General features: G+C 62.1%; 10 protein-coding genes across 10 annotated transcripts; 7 read left to right on the top strand and 3 right to left on the bottom strand.

The window, feature by feature from the left end:
• Positions 1–8: 8 nt before the first annotated feature.
• Positions 9–2,453, bottom strand: OSTLU_93338 (predicted protein; the record flags this gene model as incomplete). The annotated part of the gene is made up of 1 exon (XM_001419917.1): positions 9–2,453. The coding sequence occupies one exon, from the start codon at positions 2,451–2,453 to the stop codon at positions 9–11; it is 2,445 nt and encodes an 814-aa protein (XP_001419954.1).
• Positions 2,454–2,705: 252 nt separating this feature from the next.
• Positions 2,706–3,209, bottom strand: OSTLU_38229 (predicted protein; the record flags this gene model as incomplete). The annotated part of the gene is made up of 1 exon (XM_001419916.1): positions 2,706–3,209. One exon carries the CDS (start codon positions 3,207–3,209, stop codon positions 2,706–2,708), a length of 504 nt encoding a protein of 167 aa, XP_001419953.1.
• A 309-nt stretch (positions 3,210–3,518) lies between these two features.
• Positions 3,519–5,384, top strand: STT7 (LHCII kinase; the record flags this gene model as incomplete). Its single annotated transcript, XM_001420092.1, has 1 exon — positions 3,519–5,384. The coding sequence occupies exon 1, from the start codon at positions 3,546–3,548 to the stop codon at positions 5,382–5,384; it is 1,839 nt and encodes a 612-aa protein (XP_001420129.1). The 5' UTR covers positions 3,519–3,545.
• A 158-nt stretch (positions 5,385–5,542) lies between these two features.
• OSTLU_26123 (predicted protein) lies at positions 5,543–8,575 on the top strand (the record flags this gene model as incomplete). The annotated part of the gene is made up of 1 exon (XM_001420091.1): positions 5,543–8,575. One exon carries the CDS (start codon positions 5,543–5,545, stop codon positions 8,567–8,569), a length of 3,027 nt encoding a protein of 1,008 aa, XP_001420128.1. The 3' UTR covers positions 8,570–8,575.
• Positions 8,576–8,728: 153 nt separating this feature from the next.
• On the bottom strand, positions 8,729–9,070 carry OSTLU_9481 (predicted protein; the record flags this gene model as incomplete). The annotated part of the gene is made up of 1 exon (XM_001419915.1): positions 8,729–9,070. A coding segment is annotated over one exon (342 nt), but the record flags the coding sequence as incomplete, so codon positions are not given.
• Positions 9,071–9,691: 621 nt separating this feature from the next.
• OSTLU_25140 (predicted protein) lies at positions 9,692–11,101 on the top strand. The gene is made up of 3 exons (XM_001420090.1): positions 9,692–9,905; positions 10,132–10,964; positions 11,003–11,101. The coding sequence occupies exons 1-3, from the start codon at positions 9,873–9,875 to the stop codon at positions 11,058–11,060; spliced, it is 924 nt and encodes a 307-aa protein (XP_001420127.1). The 5' UTR covers positions 9,692–9,872; the 3' UTR covers positions 11,061–11,101.
• Positions 11,102–11,191: 90 nt separating this feature from the next.
• On the top strand, positions 11,192–12,922 carry OSTLU_38010 (MFS family transporter: sugar; the record flags this gene model as incomplete). Its single annotated transcript, XM_001420089.1, has 1 exon — positions 11,192–12,922. One exon carries the CDS (start codon positions 11,192–11,194, stop codon positions 12,920–12,922), a length of 1,731 nt encoding a protein of 576 aa, XP_001420126.1.
• Positions 12,923–13,080: 158 nt separating this feature from the next.
• OSTLU_6010 (predicted protein) lies at positions 13,081–13,632 on the top strand (the record flags this gene model as incomplete). Its single annotated transcript, XM_001420088.1, has 1 exon — positions 13,081–13,632. A coding segment is annotated over one exon (552 nt), but the record flags the coding sequence as incomplete, so codon positions are not given.
• A 479-nt stretch (positions 13,633–14,111) lies between these two features.
• On the top strand, positions 14,112–16,034 carry OSTLU_88422 (ABC(ABCG) family transporter: White protein-like protein (ABCG); the record flags this gene model as incomplete). Its single annotated transcript, XM_001420087.1, has 1 exon — positions 14,112–16,034. The coding sequence occupies one exon, from the start codon at positions 14,112–14,114 to the stop codon at positions 16,032–16,034; it is 1,923 nt and encodes a 640-aa protein (XP_001420124.1).
• A 337-nt stretch (positions 16,035–16,371) lies between these two features.
• On the top strand, positions 16,372–17,235 carry OSTLU_38300 (predicted protein; the record flags this gene model as incomplete). The annotated part of the gene is made up of 2 exons (XM_001420086.1): positions 16,372–16,479; positions 16,516–17,235. Coding segments are annotated over 2 exons (828 nt in total), but the record flags the coding sequence as incomplete, so codon positions are not given.
• Between the last annotated feature and the right edge of the window lie 631 nt (positions 17,236–17,866).

Raw genomic sequence — 17,866 nt, 5'->3', positions numbered from 1 at the left:
CGCATAATTCATTCCCAGTTTTCCACGCGTTCGATTCGGGGCACGCTTATTTGCACGTCTTCGTACACGTCATTTGAACTTTTGCGATAGTCCACCATCCAGCAGTCGACACCCGCGATGAATGGATTAAACGCCATGATGGTTTCGCTTCGCATTTGCTTCTTGCCTTCACCGTGCGCCAGTTCGACTTCGTATCCTCGCAATCTATCGAGCGTCGGCAGGAGCCGTACGCAGTGCTCGGTGGCGTGCGCGAGATCGTACTCATCATGCAAGGCGTGCAGATGCTCGGAGCACACGAAGGCGCTGCGACAGAGACGACAGCAGAACATAGTGCGCGACTTCGATTGACAGCCGGCGACTTGGCATTTCTTCACCGCGGGGAACACGTCGCGTCGAGAAAGCGCGTCGTCGCGACGCTTCTGCTTCGTCAACTTTTCCGCTCGGCGTTTCCAAATACTGAGCTCGTGCGCGGAATCGCCGATCCATGGCAAGACTGTGGTGGTCGCGAACTCAAACCTTTTTGCGAGTCGACGCACGAAGCGCGAACCAGCGGTCGAGCCGACCCACTCGCCCACTAACGCGATTGTGCTTCCAGTGTAATTTCTCAGACACTCAATTGCTAAATCTTCGTCTCGAGGCATGCAGTTGAGGAGCAAGCCAAAGTTGCCAAATTCCGAGCACACGTCAGGTAAGTCATAATGAATGCCCACGAACGGCCTTGAGCTCGGCGGAAGAGGAGGAGGAGGTTCGCGCGCGTCCTCTGGGCCGTATCGCTTGATATCCAGGCGCACGTTCACCGCCTGCGCGGGTATGCCACACTTCGTCATCACGGCCGTCCAATAGCCCGTGCCTTCGCGCGAGATTTCCACCCAACCATTTGGCGATGAGCTACGCAGTTCGATTAGCGCCTCGAAACTCGGCACAGCGGGCGAGTAAAGTTGGCTATTCGATAATTTGCACGTTTCGATCCACGTGCGAATCGGCGGAGGATAGTGCAACTGCATATGCGAGCCATTGACGGAGCACGGTCGTTTGTGATGAGCCGACGCCACTCTTTCAGCGTAGTCCCGCATCAGACGATCAAACCTCGCGTCTGCTTTATCGTCGGGTCCATCTCTGGACGTGATGAATACGCCTTCAATTCGTTGCATCAACGAGATGTGTAATAACGGATTCGGATCGCTGCTGAGTAGCTTGAGTAACTGCGTCGCTTGAGAAGACGAGGAGTAGCACTGCGCGAGAAGCGTGTAGTGGAAAGTGGCGTCATCTGGAAACTGCTTCTCGCGCATCTGAGGAATCACCGTGTTCTCTAATGACAGTTGCATTTCCGTCGCGAACGCAAAATCGTACGCTGACGTCACCAGCGTCAAATACTCATGGAAGGTTGGCCCATCGGTGCATAAGTCGCACGTGGCGAAGAAGTGTGCCGTCGCGGCGGCAACGACGTCAATCTCCGCGGCCATTTCTAACGCCACGATGGATGGAATCTCATCCATGCTAGGCTTGATTCGGCACCGACGCACCGTGACACCGTCGGCATAATCGGCTTGCTTGCGCTTGCCGCCAATCACCCCGGCGTCGTCCGTGCCCGTGGACGCGCGCGAATCTTGCGACATCGAATCTTGTCCTTCGAACACGCGCTTATGTGAGGCCTCCGGTAAATCTGGCACTTCGTATGAGTGTGTCATATCGCGGTCGTCATTCGTCGCGTACGGCACGCTGTACAAGTCTTCGTGAAATGCTGCATTCTGTTGCCATTCGTAGTCGACGTCCCACGGACACGCCACCATCCCGTCGTAAAACGCCGCGCGAATGTTCCCGCGAGGATCACACATTTGCTCCATCATCGTGTCGAAAGCACGCAAAAGCGTGGTCAGCGAACGCTGAGACTCCTTCCCCAGCGCACTGACCCGTGAGTTTTCGAGACGCCTGCGCAACTCCATGCGCTTTCGGTACACCTCTCGGAAGCACTCAAACGTCCAACGTTTATGTCTATACACCGTCGCGCTCACCCGCATCGCCACCATCGCGCTTATCATGCACTTCAAATTTTGCGCGATGTAGTCTCGCAACCCAACGCGCGCAGGTTTCGACCGTCCGGCTTTCGGTTTATCCATCAGCGCGGCGTTCTTCGCCACGAGCAGTCCGCACGCCTTGAGCGCGCGTCTCGTCTCCTCGTCGTCCGCGTCCTCCCACTCCTCTCCCGGCGTCATGCACGGCGCATTACTCCCTCTCAACCGTTTCTCGTGTCCCGGCGGCACCAGCGTCATCGCGCCGTACGTCTGCGCTCGCGCACCGTGTCCGACGAAGCGCCATCCGCCGCGCGCGATGAGCGGGGCGAAGAACGTCGCCGGCGTCACCGCGCGCGCGGCGCTCGGCGAGGCACCGCGGTCGGACGACGTCGCGCGCTCTACGCCCCCGCGTCTGTGCGCTTCGCGAACCGCGCGCTCCATGGCGACGACCGCGTGTGCGGCGTCGCGCGCGCGCGGTTCGAATTTTGAAAAATGTCAACAGTTTGCGCGCGAAAGCGCGTCGATTTCAGAGCTCGTTCGAGGGAGCGAAACGAGGCGAAGCGTCGCGAGCGAACGCGCCGCGAACGCGAACGCGGCGACGCCGACCGAGCGATGCGATTTGAAGTTTTAATACCTAGATCTACCGCGACGACGCCGCGCGCCGCGATCGACGCCGCGCGCGCGAAAGAGTCGCTACGCGGCGTCCGCGCCGGCGCGAACCAACCGCGCGTCTCCCATCGAATTTTCCACCCATCCGAACCCCGACGGCGGCCACACGCGCACGATCGCGCGTCCGAGAATCATATCCTCGGGCACGGGCCCGTAATCTCGACTATCCGTGCTATTTCTCGCGTTATCGCCCTGCAACCACACGCTCCCGACCGGCACTCGCACGCGCGTCGTCGTCACTCTAAAATTCCTCCCGTTCGAGTACGGAACGTCGATCACGTCCCCGCCGACGCCGACGACGCGTTTAAACACCAACTGCGTCGGGTTCGTCGGCGACGTCGCGAGCACGACGTCCCCTCGTCGCGCGCATCGTTCGTCGCCGCTTCGCAGCCGCCGCGCCGCGCGCTTCTCCACCGCCACGACGTCCCCGCTCGGATTGAACGTCGGCATCATGCTCGGTCCGACGCACAGCGTGAGATCGATCGCGTGCGTCTTCACCGCCGCGACGACGATCGCGATTCGCGCCATCTGCGCGTCGCGGTCGCGCCGTCAGTCCTCGCGCGCGTCCGCGTCGGTCGCGCCTTCGAGTCTTCGAGTCTTCGAGCCTTCGCGCGTCGCGCGCGCACCGAACCGGCGCTCTCTCGCGCCTCGCGCGCGACGCGCGTCCAGAACGACGCCATCGCGCGCCGTCGCGCCGCGCGTCGCCGCGTGCCGCGCGCGCGCGCGACGCGGCGGGGCGCGACGCACCCTTCGTATGGGCAAACAGTGAGACGCGACGGATGGTGCGTCGACGCGGATAAACCGTCGCGCGCGGCGTCGCGCCGCCGCACTGCGCGACGACGACGACGGCGCGCGGACGCGAAGATGGCGCGACCGACGCGACCGCCGTCGGTGCTCGCGCGCGCGCGGTGCGACGACGCGGGACGACGCGCGACGCGAACGACGACGACGCGTCCGCGACGTCGCGACGTCGACGTCGCGGTCGGCGTCGCGGGCGCGCGCGCGCGCGACGGACGACGACGCGCGCGCGCGACGGAGACGCGCGCGATCGACCCCGCGCACGCGGACGCGGCGCGCGAGGTGCATCGCGCGCTCGGCGACGTCGCCGTCGGCGTCGGGCTGCCGTGCACGGTGCAAAACTGCGGGGACGCGATATATCGAAGCACGCTCGACGCCGAGCTGCGACGAGAGATCGCGCCGCTGCTCACGCCGGTGGGAGCGACGATATTGGCGGTCGCCGCGACGTACGGGCTGATCACGCCGGGAGTGATTCCGGGGGTGGTTGACTTTTATCTGCTGCGACCGCTGTTGGGGACGCTGCGAAAGCGGTACGCGTTGGAGGATTTCGCGCTCGGGAAAAAACTGGGAGAGGGTGGGTTTGGGGTGGTGTACGAGGCGACGGGGGTGAACGACCAGAAAAAGTACGTGCTGAAGCGAGCGACGGACTACGGAGAGGCGGAGGTTTGGATGAACTCGCGGTTGCAAATAGCGTGCCCGGGGGCGTGCGCCGACTTTGTCTCCGCGTTCGAGGGTCCGCCGGTGAAGAAGGGAGACGACGAGCCGTCGCTGTGGCTGGTGTGGAAATACGAAGGGAAAAGTACGCTGTTTGAGCTCATGAAGGACAAGAATTTCCCGTATAACGTCGAGCCGTACATGTTTAAAGACGGCGAGGCCCCGGGAGGGTTACCGCCGGGGGCGCGACGCAAGTCCATCATCATCGGTAAAATCTTGGATCAAATCTTAGACGCGCTCGCGCGCGTGCACGGTACCGGTATCGTTCACCGCGACGTCAAGCCAGAAAATATTTTATTTGACGAATCGAGCGGAAAGTTTCGTTTGATTGATCTCGGCGCCGCGGCAGATTTGCGATCTGGCGTCAACTATTCGCCAAAGGATTTCATCTTTGACCCTCGCTTCAAGGCGCCAGAGGAGTACATTATGAGTAGACAGACCCCAGAGGCACCTGTGCTTCCCGTAGCATTAGCTCTGTCGCCCGTGCTGTGGCAGCTCAACCTCCCAGATCGTTTCGACATGTACAGCACCGGGGTTATGTTCTTGCAAATGTGCCTGCCAAACTTGCGGAAGGACGACGATTTGATCAAGTTCCGTCGAGAGTTAGAGGACAACGGTAACGATCTCGTGGCGTGGAGAAATAACATCGCTTCGCGCGTGATGAAGAGACCTGAAGTAGAAGAAGGTTTCGAAGTGCTCGACTTGGACGATCGCGCCGGCTGGCGCTTGGTCAAGGGTCTCATGGCCACCGAAGGCCGCTCGCGACCGGCGGCGCTCGGCGCTCGCGGCTCGCGATTCGTTCGAGGTAAAAGCTCGGCGTTGACCGTCGCCGAAAAGTTGTTCCCACTTCCGGACGAGGACTCGGAAACGAACGACGAGAACGCGTTCGGAAAGTGGTTACTCTTCCGCGTCGCTCGCAGCGGCACGCGTAAGGAGGGCGGTTTCACCGAGGCACAGCTGCGCGAGTTCGAAGAGGATGGCAACATCGACGACGTGGACACCGCGCGTAAAAATTTAGGAATGGTGGCCACAGAAACTTTGGCGAGCTATGGCGTCGATAAAGTCGAGCGCACTCTGGCCGAGCGTCCAAATCGACAAGCGAAAGTGCCGTCGTCTTCGGGCTTCGATCTCAAGGACATCGGAGACAAGCTCACGTCGAGCTTCGACGAGATGTTCGGCGAACGTGATTAGTGCGCGCGCACCCGCTTGTAATCAACACGACATCGACTACGGTGATTGATATCGCGGTTTCGATCCGCCGACCTCGCAGCCGCCGCGCTTGAGCACCGGCGCAGCACACGCCGGCGCTCGTCCATCGTCCCGCGCGCGCGCGACGTTCGACGCGCGCCATGCAGCTCAACCCAAGAGATTCACAGCGCGAGCTCAACCCGGCGTACGACGCCCTAGACCGCGAAGACCCCGCGCGGGCGTTAAAGTCGCTCGACAAGACGCTCAAAAAGCATCCGCGTTTCCAACTCGCGCGCGCGCTGAAAGCTCTCGCGCTGTGGCGCGCGGATGCGATGGCGAACGAACAGGACGCATTGAACATCGCCGTCGCGATCCGTGACGAGGGCGCGGTGGACGAAGACGTCTTGCGCGTGGTGCTGATGACGTTTAAAGAGATGTCCAGGCGGAGCGAAATGCGCAAGCTGCTCGAACACACGCTGCGACTGAATCCGACGCACATGACGTCGCTACAGACGCTGTACGCGGATTACGGCGAGACGTGGGAATTCGGAAAACAACAGAGCGTGGCCATGCGAATGTATAAGGCGACTGGGAATACGAAGGATTTGTTGAAAGCCATAACGTCGATGTTGGCGCAACGCGAGGCGGAGGCGGCGGAGGCGAAGACTACGACTTCCAGCGGCGAAACTAACGGGATGGGGGCGGAAACGCTGTTGAAACTCGCGAATGGGATGCTTGGTAAGCTTCGTGGGAAGGATGAAATCAAGGATCAGGATTCGTTCTCGATGTACGCGATGACGATGGCGTTGATGGGGCAAACGGACGAGGCGTACGATTTGACGAAGTCGGCGCTCGCAGACACGTGCGTGCCGATGCCGATCGAGCGCGAACGCATGCGGGCGCGTTACGCCCTCAAGGCGGGGAAGATGGCGGAAGCGCGAAAGCATCACGAAAAGGTTCTCGAGCTCGCCCCGGATGATTGGATGTCGATGAACGCGATTTTGGATTTGTGTCGCGGCGACGCGGCGTTGGCCGAGGAGATGGATGCTAAATTGTCGATATCCGGGAGATCAGTTCCTCGCATATCGAACTTTCCGACCGTTCGACCGAAAATGAAGTCCATCGATATCGTCGCTGCGACGAAGTTTGTCGAGAGCGTCGTCGCCAACGCCGAGGAAAAGGGTGGCGAACGCGAAGTCGGGCGTGGGGCGTACATTTTGCAGGTGGACTTGATGTATAGGTTATTAGACGAAGGCGATGAAGACACGCGGTATCGTGCGCTCGCCGAGGCTGTTGCGACGTATCACGAACGTTTCGGGGCATGGACCAGTTGTGCGCAGGATATGCGAAGATATGCGCAGGCGCTTCGCGGCGCCGACGGTGCTCGCGAATGGCTGATCGAAACACTTCGAGGGCGCGGCGAGGAACATATTCCGAGCGTCACGACGGGAGACGATGCTTCGAAGAAGCTCGCGATCACGGTTTTGCGGAGGGTGACGTCTGCACTGCTCATATGTGTCGATTTAAACGCGTGTTGTCCGTCCTGGCACGGCGTCGCGAGGAATTCGCCAGCGGCGTCGATGCCGCTCCGCGGCCGCGCCGCGGCGAGTCGGTTCATGAATTTGTACTGGGATCATATGAATCTGTTCGCCGATGCGGACGCGCGAGAACCAACCGCCATAGACGTATTCCCGTATTTAGCATCGTGCGCACTCGCCGGCGAAGCGGCTGCGTGCAAAGAAAATGGAGACGACGACGGCGCCGTCAACGCGCTTTACGCCGCCGCCGCGGCGCTCGAGGTTGGCTTGAAGAAATCGCCATACAACGCGTCGTTGAGGTTCAGCTTGACCGCGATCTACACGCTCCTAGGCGCCGCTGGTCTGGCGCTCGAAACGTTGGAGTTGGTGGATATGAAGCACGTGCAGATGTCTACGCTGTTGCATCACGCCCTTCCCGCGTGCTCGAGTGGCGCGCCTCCCGGCATCACCGAGGAATTTTTGGGCACTCGTCTACAGCAGTTACGCCATGAAATCGAGCGGCAAGTTTCACAAAGCGCCACTTTAGCTGCGATGAATGGAAAGTACACGAAAGTTCTCGAGTTTGCGGAGTTTTTCCGCACGATTCGAGACGCGCACTCCATCGCCGCAGGCATGACGGCGAATCTGATGATCGGCATCAACGGCATCAACCGCCTCGCGGGCGACATGGATGATTTTCCCAACATCGATGAGTTCCGATTGAACATGCTCGAAGGGTTGATGGAGTACGCCGAGGACGTGTGCGATTTGACGCGCACGAACGCCGATACCGCGCGCTGGGACAAAGACGACGAATCGAGCGACGCGTGGACGTACTTGGACGATTTCAAAACCAACCCGGCCTGGCTCGCGCCTTGTGGAAAAGATCCCGCACTGTCGAGCGCGGAGTGGTGGTCGAATCCGATCGAAACGAGCGCTCATGGCGATGAAAACACGGAAATCCCGTACGCGTGGTATTTTTCAGACGCGCGCGACTCGCTCCGAAGACGCGTCTTGTTGCTCGACGCCATCGCAAATCGCGCGCGCACCGAAATCGTCGATTGCGACGCGACGGTCAGTTGGACGAATATTCGCGCGCTGTTGGATCAGCTCAAGACCGGAGCGACAAAACGTACGCCGGTGCGTGCGAACGCCCAAGCGGATCTCGCGCGAGACGTGGACTTCGCGCTTCTCGACGTCGTCGTCGACAACGATTGGTCGCAATCGCGCATGGACACCGTATTTGACGCCATCGCAAAACTGTGTGAGTGGCCGAAAAACGTGATCGAAAGCGGGAGCGCTCCCGCGATGTTCGCGCGCGGCGTCATCCCCGCCGCGTTTCACGCGTTATCCTACGATTCGCTCGCCCGATTTATGGCGCTCGTGTGCGGCGGCAGCGACGTCCGCGAGCGCGCGGAACGCGCGAGTCGATCGGCAGAAATCCACACGTTCAGACGCGCGTGCTCGACCGCGTGTGGCGTCCTCATCGCGGACGCCGAAGACGCCAAATCCCGCGCTCTCGCGTGGTTCGCCGCCGAAGCCTCGGACGCGACCGAGTTCAACTCCGCGCTCGAAGACGTCGTCGAGCGTCATCGCGCCTCCGCTACCTTCGCCCTCGGTTTCGCTCGCCACCACATCGCCGCGACCGTCCATTCTCCTCAACCTCTATAACGTCTAGCTCTTTCATTAAAACGCGAAACGCGAAACGCGCGCCGCCGCCGTCGTTCACGACGACGACGCGCCCCCCCCCCCCGCCTCGCGTCCGTCCTCCACGACCCCCTGCGTCCCGTCCCTTCGCGCCGCCGCCGCCTCCCGCTCCCTTCGCACCGTCTCCTCGTCGTACTCTCTCTCCAGGCTCTCCCGCGCCCTGTACACCTTGCTCTGCAGGTAAAACGACCCACCCTTTTCGTTGCTCGCGAACAGCCGCTCGTACCGCGCGAGCACCTCGGCGTACGTCGCCGAGGCCTCGACCCCCAGCACGAGTCGCGCCTCCTCCGCCGTCATCGCCTTCCTCCCGAACGCCCCCCGCGCGCCCGACGCCGCGTTCGCCGCCTCGCTCGCGACGCCCGTGCGCTGCGCGTTCGCGAGCGCCTGGCGGTACGCCTGCGACGCCGCGCGCGCGAGCGCGGCGCCGCCGGCGACGAGCAGGTTCGCGAGCGCGCGCGACGCCATGCCCGTCCGCGACGCGCTCGCTCGACGCGTCGACGTCCGGCGTTCGTCTCGCGCGATCGACGCGCGTTCGCGAGCACGCCAATCGCGCCGCGCGCGGCGCGTCGACGGCTCGTGAAAAAAAACCGCGACGCGTATTCAAGCGCGCGCGCGTCGGCGACCGACCGCGCGGAGGCGTCGGCCCGCGCGCGCCGCCGCGCCGCGCCGCGAGGGGTCGCGAGAAATAAACTTCTTTTTTCGAAAAAACGATCCACAGAGGGGGGTACACGCGGGGGTACACGCCCCGCGCGCGGCCCCCGGCGCGTGTACCCCCCATCACGAGGGGGGTACACACCGACCCCATGATTACGTATATCACGTACGTAATCACCATCAAACCCCTCGAATCGCGCGACGACGACGTCGACGTCGACGCGCGGCGCCGAAAAATAAAAAAAAGCCTCGACGATTAAATTCGACCCCCCTCGCGGGAATTAACCTAGCCTAGGCCCGCGCGCGCGACGACGGCGCGATCGCGCGCGTATTCACGTATTCAAGCGCGCGAAACACCCGGGTCGAGATCGACCGCGCGCAGTCACCGCGCCGCGTCAGCGCGCGAAGCGACGACGCGGCCGCAGTGCGCGACGACGGCGACGGCGTCGACGACGCGCGAGACGCGAACGCGCGAACGCGGGCACGCGCGCGCGATCGATCGATCGATCGACGGCCGCGCGAGACGACGCGAGGGTCGACGACGCGCGCGCGGATCGACGACGGGCAACGACCGGGCGCGCGCGACGACGACGGGGGGCGACGGCCGGCGACGATGTCGCGGTACAGCCGGAAGGGGAGCGATACGGTGCGTGACGCGCGAGACGCGCGCGAGCGATGGGACGGGCGCGCGACGCGCGGGACGCGCGCGCGGGACGCGCGGGACGCGCGGGACGCGCGGGGGGCGGATAAGACGCGGACGCGGCGCGTGGAGACACCCGGAAGTGGGAGGGGGCGCGTGGGGGGCGCGCGCGCGCGCGCGCGGGAACGAACGCGGAGGACTGACGGCGCGCGTCGTTTCGTCGCGAGCGTAGAATTTGAAAACGTATCGCGAGCTCAGCATGAGCCCGAACTTGTTGGCGTTTAACATGTTCGCGAGCGAGATGCGACTCGTGCTGCGCGACTCGACGCTGTTGTCGCGCGCGGAGATGCAGATGGGCATCGAAAAGGTGATCGGTAATCGATGGAAGGCGATGACGAGGGAAGAGAAGGAGAAACACATCGATAAGGCTCGCGTCGAACAGGCGCGATTGATCGCCGAGGGTGGGATGCCGCAGGCGCCGTCGTCGGGCGGACGCGCGAAGAAGCAGAAAGCCACGGGCTCGGGGAGCGACCCGGCGCCCAAACGTCGACGCGGTCGACCTCCGAAGACGAGCTCTGGGGATCACACGTCGTTGCGCAAGCCATCGAATGCGAAGGATTCGGCGCCGATGATGCATAACGGGTTCCACAATGCGTTCATGGATCACGTCGATCACACGGACGAGCACTCGCACCACGAGCGCGACCCGTACGCGTGGGGGAACGACCACCACAACTTGAGCGACTTGTTCATGCCGTTCAACCCGAGCTCGATGCCCGTGGTCGTCAACTCTCAATTCGACGCCCCGAAGTCGCACATGCACCATCACCACCACGCTTCGGCGCACGATCCGATGCACTTTTTGCAGCACGACGTCGTCAACGTCATGGATCAAGACGGCTTGAAGCCGACCAATCCTCCGGGAAGCGCCGATTTGACCGGCATGAAAGTCGAAGGTCTCATCGACGGCACTTTCGACACGGGATACTTCATGACGGTGCGCGTCAACGGCCAAACGTTGCGCGGCATGCTCTACCGCGAGGACGCGTGCATGCGCCAAATCGGCCAACACGTCGCCAACGCGGCGCAGCACGAGCGCGTCTCTTCTCTGTAATTCTTTCTCGCCCCTCGGCGCGTCGTAGATGTGCATTCAAACCCTAGCGATGCGGGCGATGCGAGCATTTCGCGCGTCCACATTCTTGTAACATCGGGAACCGACCCGACATCTAAACCGTCGCCGCGCTCGCTCGCGTTCGCGTTCGACGCGACGCGCGCGCCGTCCCCACATCGCGATGTCCGCCGCCGCGCCCGACGTCGACGTCGACGCCGACGTCGACGACGACGACGGCGGCGACATCCCGCGTCCACCGCGCGCGCCCGACGGCGCGGCGTCCACCGCGCGCGACGACGCGCGCGATGACGACGCCGACGACCAAAGACTCGGCCTGCTCGACGCCGCGACGCCGCGCGGCGAATTCGTCGTCGTCGCCCTCGACGCGCCGAACGACGACGGCGACGGCGACGGCGACGATGCGCGTCGACGAACGTACACCGCGAACGAGGCGCTCGATCACGTGGGATTCGGGAAGTTTCAAATCCACGCGCTGTGCTTCGTCGGTTTCGCGTGGGCGGCGGACGCGATGGAGATGATGCTGCTCAGTTTCATCGGACCCGCGATGCGATGCGAATTCGGGGTGTCGAGCGACGCGGAAGGCGCGCTGACGAGCGTGGTGTTCGTGGGAATGGCTCTCGGGGCGCCGGCGTGGGGAGTGGTGAGCGACGCGCGCGGTCGGAAGCCGGCGCTGCTGTTCAGCTCGACGACGACGCTCGCGGCGGGGATCGGAAGCGCGCTGGGCGGGAGCTTCGGGAGCGTGTTGTTCTTTAGATGCCTCGTGGGCGTTGGTTTGGGTGGGGTACCCGTGGCGTACGGGTTGTTCATGGAGTTTTTACCGAGGGAAAATCGCGGCGCGCGCTTGTCGTACATTGAGGCGTTTTGGACGCTGGGATCGATGTTGGAGTCCGCGCTGGCGTGGATCGTGCTTCCGCGGCATTCGTGGCGAGTTTTACTGTTGATTTCAGCGGCGCCGTTGCTTGGATTGATCGCATGCATCTTTATCGTCCCGGAGAGCGTCTTGTACTCGGTAAACGCCGGTCGAATGGAGGAGGCGAAGGAGACGTTGCGTCGCGTCGCGGCGACGAATGGTAAATCTCTACCGCAGGGCGAGCTCGTGGGGCCGAACGATCGCGCGTCATCGAGTGGCGAGTTCGAAGATCGTACTTCGTATGGCATGGGCGCGTCGGGAGCGTCGTCTTCTACGATGATGCAAAGGTTCGTTCCGAGCGGCGTTCGCGCGTTGCTGTCCAAGAAGCACGCGAAGACGTCTCTCTTGGTTTGGGTGATTTTCTTCGGTGTGGCGTTTTTGTACTACGGCATTGTCCTTCTCACAACGTCACTCAACGTGCGCGACGACGAGTCCAAGCGTGGGGGAGAGTTGGCGTGTCTAGCGCACGGTGCGCCACATTTGAGCGACGGCGAGTACGCCGACATCTTTCTCAGCTCGTTCGGCGAAATTCCAGGCTTGATCGTCGCGATTATGATCGTCGACAAGATCGGTCGCAGGCGCTCGATGGCGTTCACCGTGATTGCCACCGCTGTGTTCTTGCTCCCCGTGGCTTCATCGAGCATAAGTAAGGCGGTTCGTGACATCATGCTCTTCGGTGGAAGAAGCGCCGCGTTCGCGGCGTTCACCGTCTTGTACATATTCGCCGGCGAAGTCTATCCGACGTCGATCCGTTCGACCGGTGTCGGCCTCGGAAACGGGTTCGCGCGCATCGGTGGAATAACATGCCCGATATTCGCTGTGACTTTGATTGAGTCCGGACATCTGACGCTCTCCGTCGTCGTCTTCATCGCCGTCGCCGCCGTCGCGTGCGCCGCCGCGCTCTCGCTCGCCGTCGAAACCGCCGGTCGCGAGCTCGACGCCGACGACGAGCCGGGCGTCGAGCTCGCCCCAGTGGCCTAATATTATTAGTCGCATATAGTTTCGCATTGTCATAGTCCGTGTTGCCTTGTTTCAAACGCCTTCCCTCGTCCGCCGCGCGCCGCCGGAAGTCTCGAGAACGCCGCCGTCTCCCCGTCCGCACTCCTCGCCTCCCCTCCCGCCCTCGACGTCCGCGCGCCATGGGCGAGCGCAAGGTGCTGAACAAGTACATCCCTCCCGACTTCGATCCGGCCAAGATCCCGCGCGGCAGGGCGCCGAAGGGTGGACAAATCAAAGTCAGAATCATGCTCCCCATGACGATTTGCTGCAACACGTGCGGCGAATTCATCTGCAAGGGCACGAAATTCAACGCGCGCAAGGAGGACGTCAAGGGCGAAGACTACTTGGGAATACAAATATTTAGGTTTTACTTTCGATGCACGCGATGCAGCGCGGAGTTGGCGATGAAGACGGACCCGAAGAACGGGGACTACGTCGTCGAAGCCGGGGCGTCGCGAAACTTTGAGGCGTGGAAGGACACGACGGAGGAAGATGAGGCGAAAGCGCGCGCGGATGATGAGGAAAATAACGAGATGCGGCGATTGGAGAATCGAACGGAGGAGAGTAAACGAGAGATGGATATCATGGCGGCGTTGGACGAGATGCGGTCGCTCAACGCGAGACACGCCGGAATATCGAACGCGGACGCTTTGAACGCGATGACGGCGAATACGAGAACGGATAAGGAGAGGTACGCGAGTGCGCCGTGCCGTCGACGCCTCAGATGCGAGCGCGACGCCAATTTCCGAACGGGAAGACTGACTTTTATTTCACCTTGTCTCGCGCGCAGAGCCGACGAGTTGGACGCGGAAACCGCGCGCGCTATTTTTAAGGAACAGCGCGCGAAAATCGTCAAGCGCATCGAGAGCGAGAGCGACGACGACGATCATGCAGCGGCGAAGAAAGCTCGCGTGGACGCGCCCGCGGTGAGTGTCGTCGTCAAGCGTCCGACGAATGCCGCGGTCAAAGCAAAGGTCAAATCGACCGCCGCCGCCGCGCCGCCGAAGGCTGAATCCCCGCCTCCGGCCGGGCTCGGGGGTTTGCTCGGCGATTACGGTAGCGATTCTGATTAGCGCGCCCGACGACGCGTCGGGGGCATCGTGTAACATTACTGTACCACTTTTGCCCGCGTCCCGTCCCGACGACGGTCGCGCCCGCACTCTCGGACGCCATGGGTGGCACCCTGGCTTGGCGCGACGTCGAATACGTCGTCCGCACGAAAGATGCCGACGGCCACAACGCCTCTTCGCGCGTAATCCTGCGCGGGACGTCCGCGCACGCCAACAGCGGCCGCGTCTTGGCGATTCTCGGCCCGAGCGGTTGCGGCAAGACATCGCTGCTCAACGCCCTGTCCCATCGCCTGGACGTCAAGCGAGGCGACTCGCTCGAGTGCGTCGTGACGTACGATGGGAAACGCATCACCGGCGCCGATGACGAGGACGTTTCGATGAGCTACGTGGAGCAAGAGCCGAAATTCTTTAGCAATCTCACGGTGCGAGAGACGCTCGAGTTGGACGCGCGGCTGCGCGGAGAGACGCAGGAGAGCGCCGCGGCGCTCGTGAACTCGACGTTGAGAAAGATGTCGTTGATGACGTGCGCGGATACGGTCGTGGGGGGTGATACCGGAGGGAAGGCGGTGGCGGGGATATCAGGAGGCGAGCGGCGGCGGTTGGCCATCGCGAGCGAGACGCTCGGACTGGGAACGACGGATTCGAAGTCGGGTGGTGGTTTAGTCGTGCTCGTGGACGAGCCGACGTCTGGGCTCGATGCATTTCAGGCGGATAAGATGGTGGAGAAGCTGGTCGAGCTCGCGGAACGCGAAGACGCGTGCGTAGTGTGCACGCTGCACCAACCGAGGAGCGCCTCGTTCGCCAAGGTGCACGACGTGTTGTTGCTCGCGAGCGGCGCGCGTGTGGCGTACCACGGGCCGAGCGAAGACGTCATCAGTTACTTTCGCGGCATCGGTTTCGAGTGCCCCGAGCATTTTAATCCGGCCGAGTTTTTGATTGATCTCGTGAGCGTCGACGTCGGCGACGGCGTCGGGAGCGACGACGCCGAGGCCAAGAGCCGCGCGCGAATAGAACGCATCGTTGACGAGTGGGCAAAGCATAGCAAAACAACGGCACCGAGAGCGGCAGATGTGACACGGGCGCCTGAATCGACTTCGACTTCGAAAGCCGTGCGAAAGAAAGCCTGTGATCCGCTTAAGCAATTTAGATTACTCGCCGGTCGTGCTTGGCGACAAGCCAAGCGAGAGATGTGGGTGAACGGCGTCCGCATGGTGGCCTCAGTCGGTCTGGCCGCGATGTTTGGCGGATGTAACTTCCAGCTTGGACTCGGACCTCGTAGTGTGAAACGACGAGTCGCGGTACTCATGCAGGCGTGCATTAACACCTCCATGCTCGCATTGGTGAAGAGCTTGAACGGGTTTCCACGCGAGCGCGCCACGGTGCGACGCGAGATGGCGCGCCAAAGCGGTGGCTACAGCCCTGGCCCGTACTTTCTATCGAAGCTTTTGATAGAAACTCCGATTGATATGGTGTTTCCAGTCGTTTTCGGAGGTGTCATGGCGCCCATGGTAGGTTTAAACAAGTCTGGACGAAAGATGTTTCTGACGTCGCTCGCGTTGCAATCCGCCGCGGCGTCGTCTTTGGGGCTCTCCATAAGCGCCCTGAGTCCGAGCGCTGACGTCGCTCTCGCCATCGGACCGTGCGTAATGGTACTTAACATCATGCTCGGCGATGCATCCGGCGCATTCGCAGAAATTCCCGATTCTTTAGCGCCGCTTTCCAAGCTCTCGCTCATTCGCCACGCCTTTGAAGGCGTCTTGTGCTCGGAATTTGAGGGCTTGGTCTTCGAGAAAGAAGACACCGACGCCAAGAGCAAAAAGCTCGCCAAATCCCGCGGCGTTCGAAAGGTCCTCGCGCGTCGATTCAACGAGGGCGTCCCCCCGAGAAACGGCGAGGACGTCCTCGAAGGCTTGGGTTTGCCCGTTCGCGGGCACGCCGGCAGAGCGTGCAAATCTCAGCTCGGCGTCGCCGCGCTCAACGTCGCCGTCACCTACGTCGCTCTGGTGCTCAAACGCGCGAAATAGTGTAACCCAGAGATGCATTTCATCTCAAATCGCGCGCACCACCGCCGTGCGACGCCCATCGCGCGTCGCTTTCGTCTCGCCTCGCCTTCGCCGCGTTCCAGCCTTCGCGGCACCTTCGCGGCACCTTCGCGGGCTTCGGGTCTTTCGACCGGTCGCGCGTCCACACCGCGTCGCGACCGCCGTCATGGGTTGCGTCGCCTCCAAACCCGACGGCGATGCGTCGCCGAAGCCTCGAAAGCGCGGCAGCGCGCGCACGCGCGACGGCGGCGCGCCGGCGACGCGCGAGACGATGCCGAGCGTCCCGCCGGTGAAGCTGAAGCGCGCGGAGCGCGACCCGATGGAGCGCTACGACGACCTCGAGTCGCTCGGTGCGGGCGGTTTCAGCGTCGTGCGCAAAGTGCGCCATCGTCAGAGCGCGAAGACGTACGCGATGAAGATCATCAGCGTCAAGGAGGGCGACGCGGACGCGGACGCGGACAAGGACGAACATGGGAAGGAACGCATGAGCGTGAACGAGGTCACGAGTGAGATCGATATTCTGCGCGTGTTGACGTCGCCGACGATGTTGAGACTCGAAGAGTGCCACTGGTACGGCGATAAGGTGTACGTCGTGACGGAGGTCCTGCACGGGGGGGCGGTGTTGGACGCGATTTTGCGCATGAAGAGCGAGCGATACACCGAGGCGGAGGCGAAGGTGGTGGTGCAGCGCACGGTGCAAGGGATCGATTACATGCATAAAAATTTTGTGTTACATCGAGATTTGAAGCTGGAGAACTTATTGCTGCGGTCGAACGATGATCTCGCGAGCGTCGTGATCGCGGATTTCGGGTTGGCGAGACGGTGCCAAAACCCTGAAGGGTTGGGGTCGTTGCCGCACAGCCGAGGGATCGATACCGCGCCCGTGGGTACGCCCGTGTTCGCCGCGCCGGAGGTCGTGGAGCAAAAGTCGTACGGTGGTGCGATCGATATGTGGTCTCTCGGTGTCATCACGTACGTGTTGCTCACGGGCGCCATGCCGAGGAGCTTGTGGAAGAGCGCGTTGAAGTACGGACGCGTCGTCCAACGCGATTTTGGTTTTGATTGCTTCGAGTGGGACTCCGTGAGTGAAACGGCTCGCGAGTTCGTCATGTCGTGTCTGGCGCACAAACCGGTCCATCGTTTGACCCCGGCAAACTGCCTCAAGCATCCATGGTTGCAACAAGTGGAGAGCGTGCGACCGGCGCCTCTGCGCATTAAATCCAAGCTTCGCGACTTCGCGAAGGGCATGAAGCTTCCGTTGAGAAAGTACGAAGCCGGTGATATCCTCATTCATCAGGGCGCACGCGCGACCGATGAAGTGTTTCTCATTAAGTCCGGCAGTGTGAAAATTGTCGTCAGTCCGGTGGACGCGGACCGGAACATCTTGCGCGACCAGGGCGCGCAGGTGGCCAAGCGCGAGCCGGGCGAATTCATCGGAGAGATGGCTCTCGGCGATCGGTTGATTGCGAAAAGCAAGTCAGCCTCATCGTCGCGCGCGATGATTGATAAACGCATTGCGGAAGTCCTCGCCAAAGGCCCGCCCAAGAGAAAAAAAGGGGAGAAATTCACACTGAAATCGTGGGTGAGCGCGAGAATGGTCGCCAAGAAATGGATCGGCGGTCGACGCAACGCCGACGTCATCGCCCAAACCGAAGTGCAATGTCTGGTCATGGGTCGACGCGAGATGGCGTGGGCGATCGCCTCGGATCCAGACGTCGGATCAGAATTGCAAAAGAGCATGCGTCAGCGAAGGCACGAGCTCGCCAGCGCGACGAGAAAAGATTAAAGCGCTCCGTCGCCGCCGAGCGCGTCCC

Source organism: Ostreococcus lucimarinus, chromosome 10, assembly GCF_000092065.1.
Source record: "Ostreococcus lucimarinus CCE9901 chromosome 10, complete sequence".
In the NCBI taxonomy this organism is placed as follows: Eukaryota; Viridiplantae; Chlorophyta; class Mamiellophyceae; order Mamiellales; family Bathycoccaceae; genus Ostreococcus; species Ostreococcus sp. 'lucimarinus'.
Note: the sequence above shows the minus strand (reverse complement) of the source record. Positions and strands in the feature narration are given on the sequence as shown.

Bases quoted from the DNA above. Each gene is read 5' to 3' on its own strand.
- OSTLU_25140 (XM_001420090.1), top strand. From the start codon at position 9,873: ATGTCGCGGTACAGCCGGAAGGGGAGCGATACG. The intron at 9,906-10,131 runs GTGCGTGACGCG...TCGCGAGCGTAG, and splicing joins GCCGGAAGGGGAGCGATACG to AATTTGAAAACGTATCGCGA. The intron at 10,965-11,002 runs CCAACACGTCGC...ACGAGCGCGTCT, and splicing joins GCGTGCATGCGCCAAATCGG to CTTCTCTGTAATTCTTTCTC.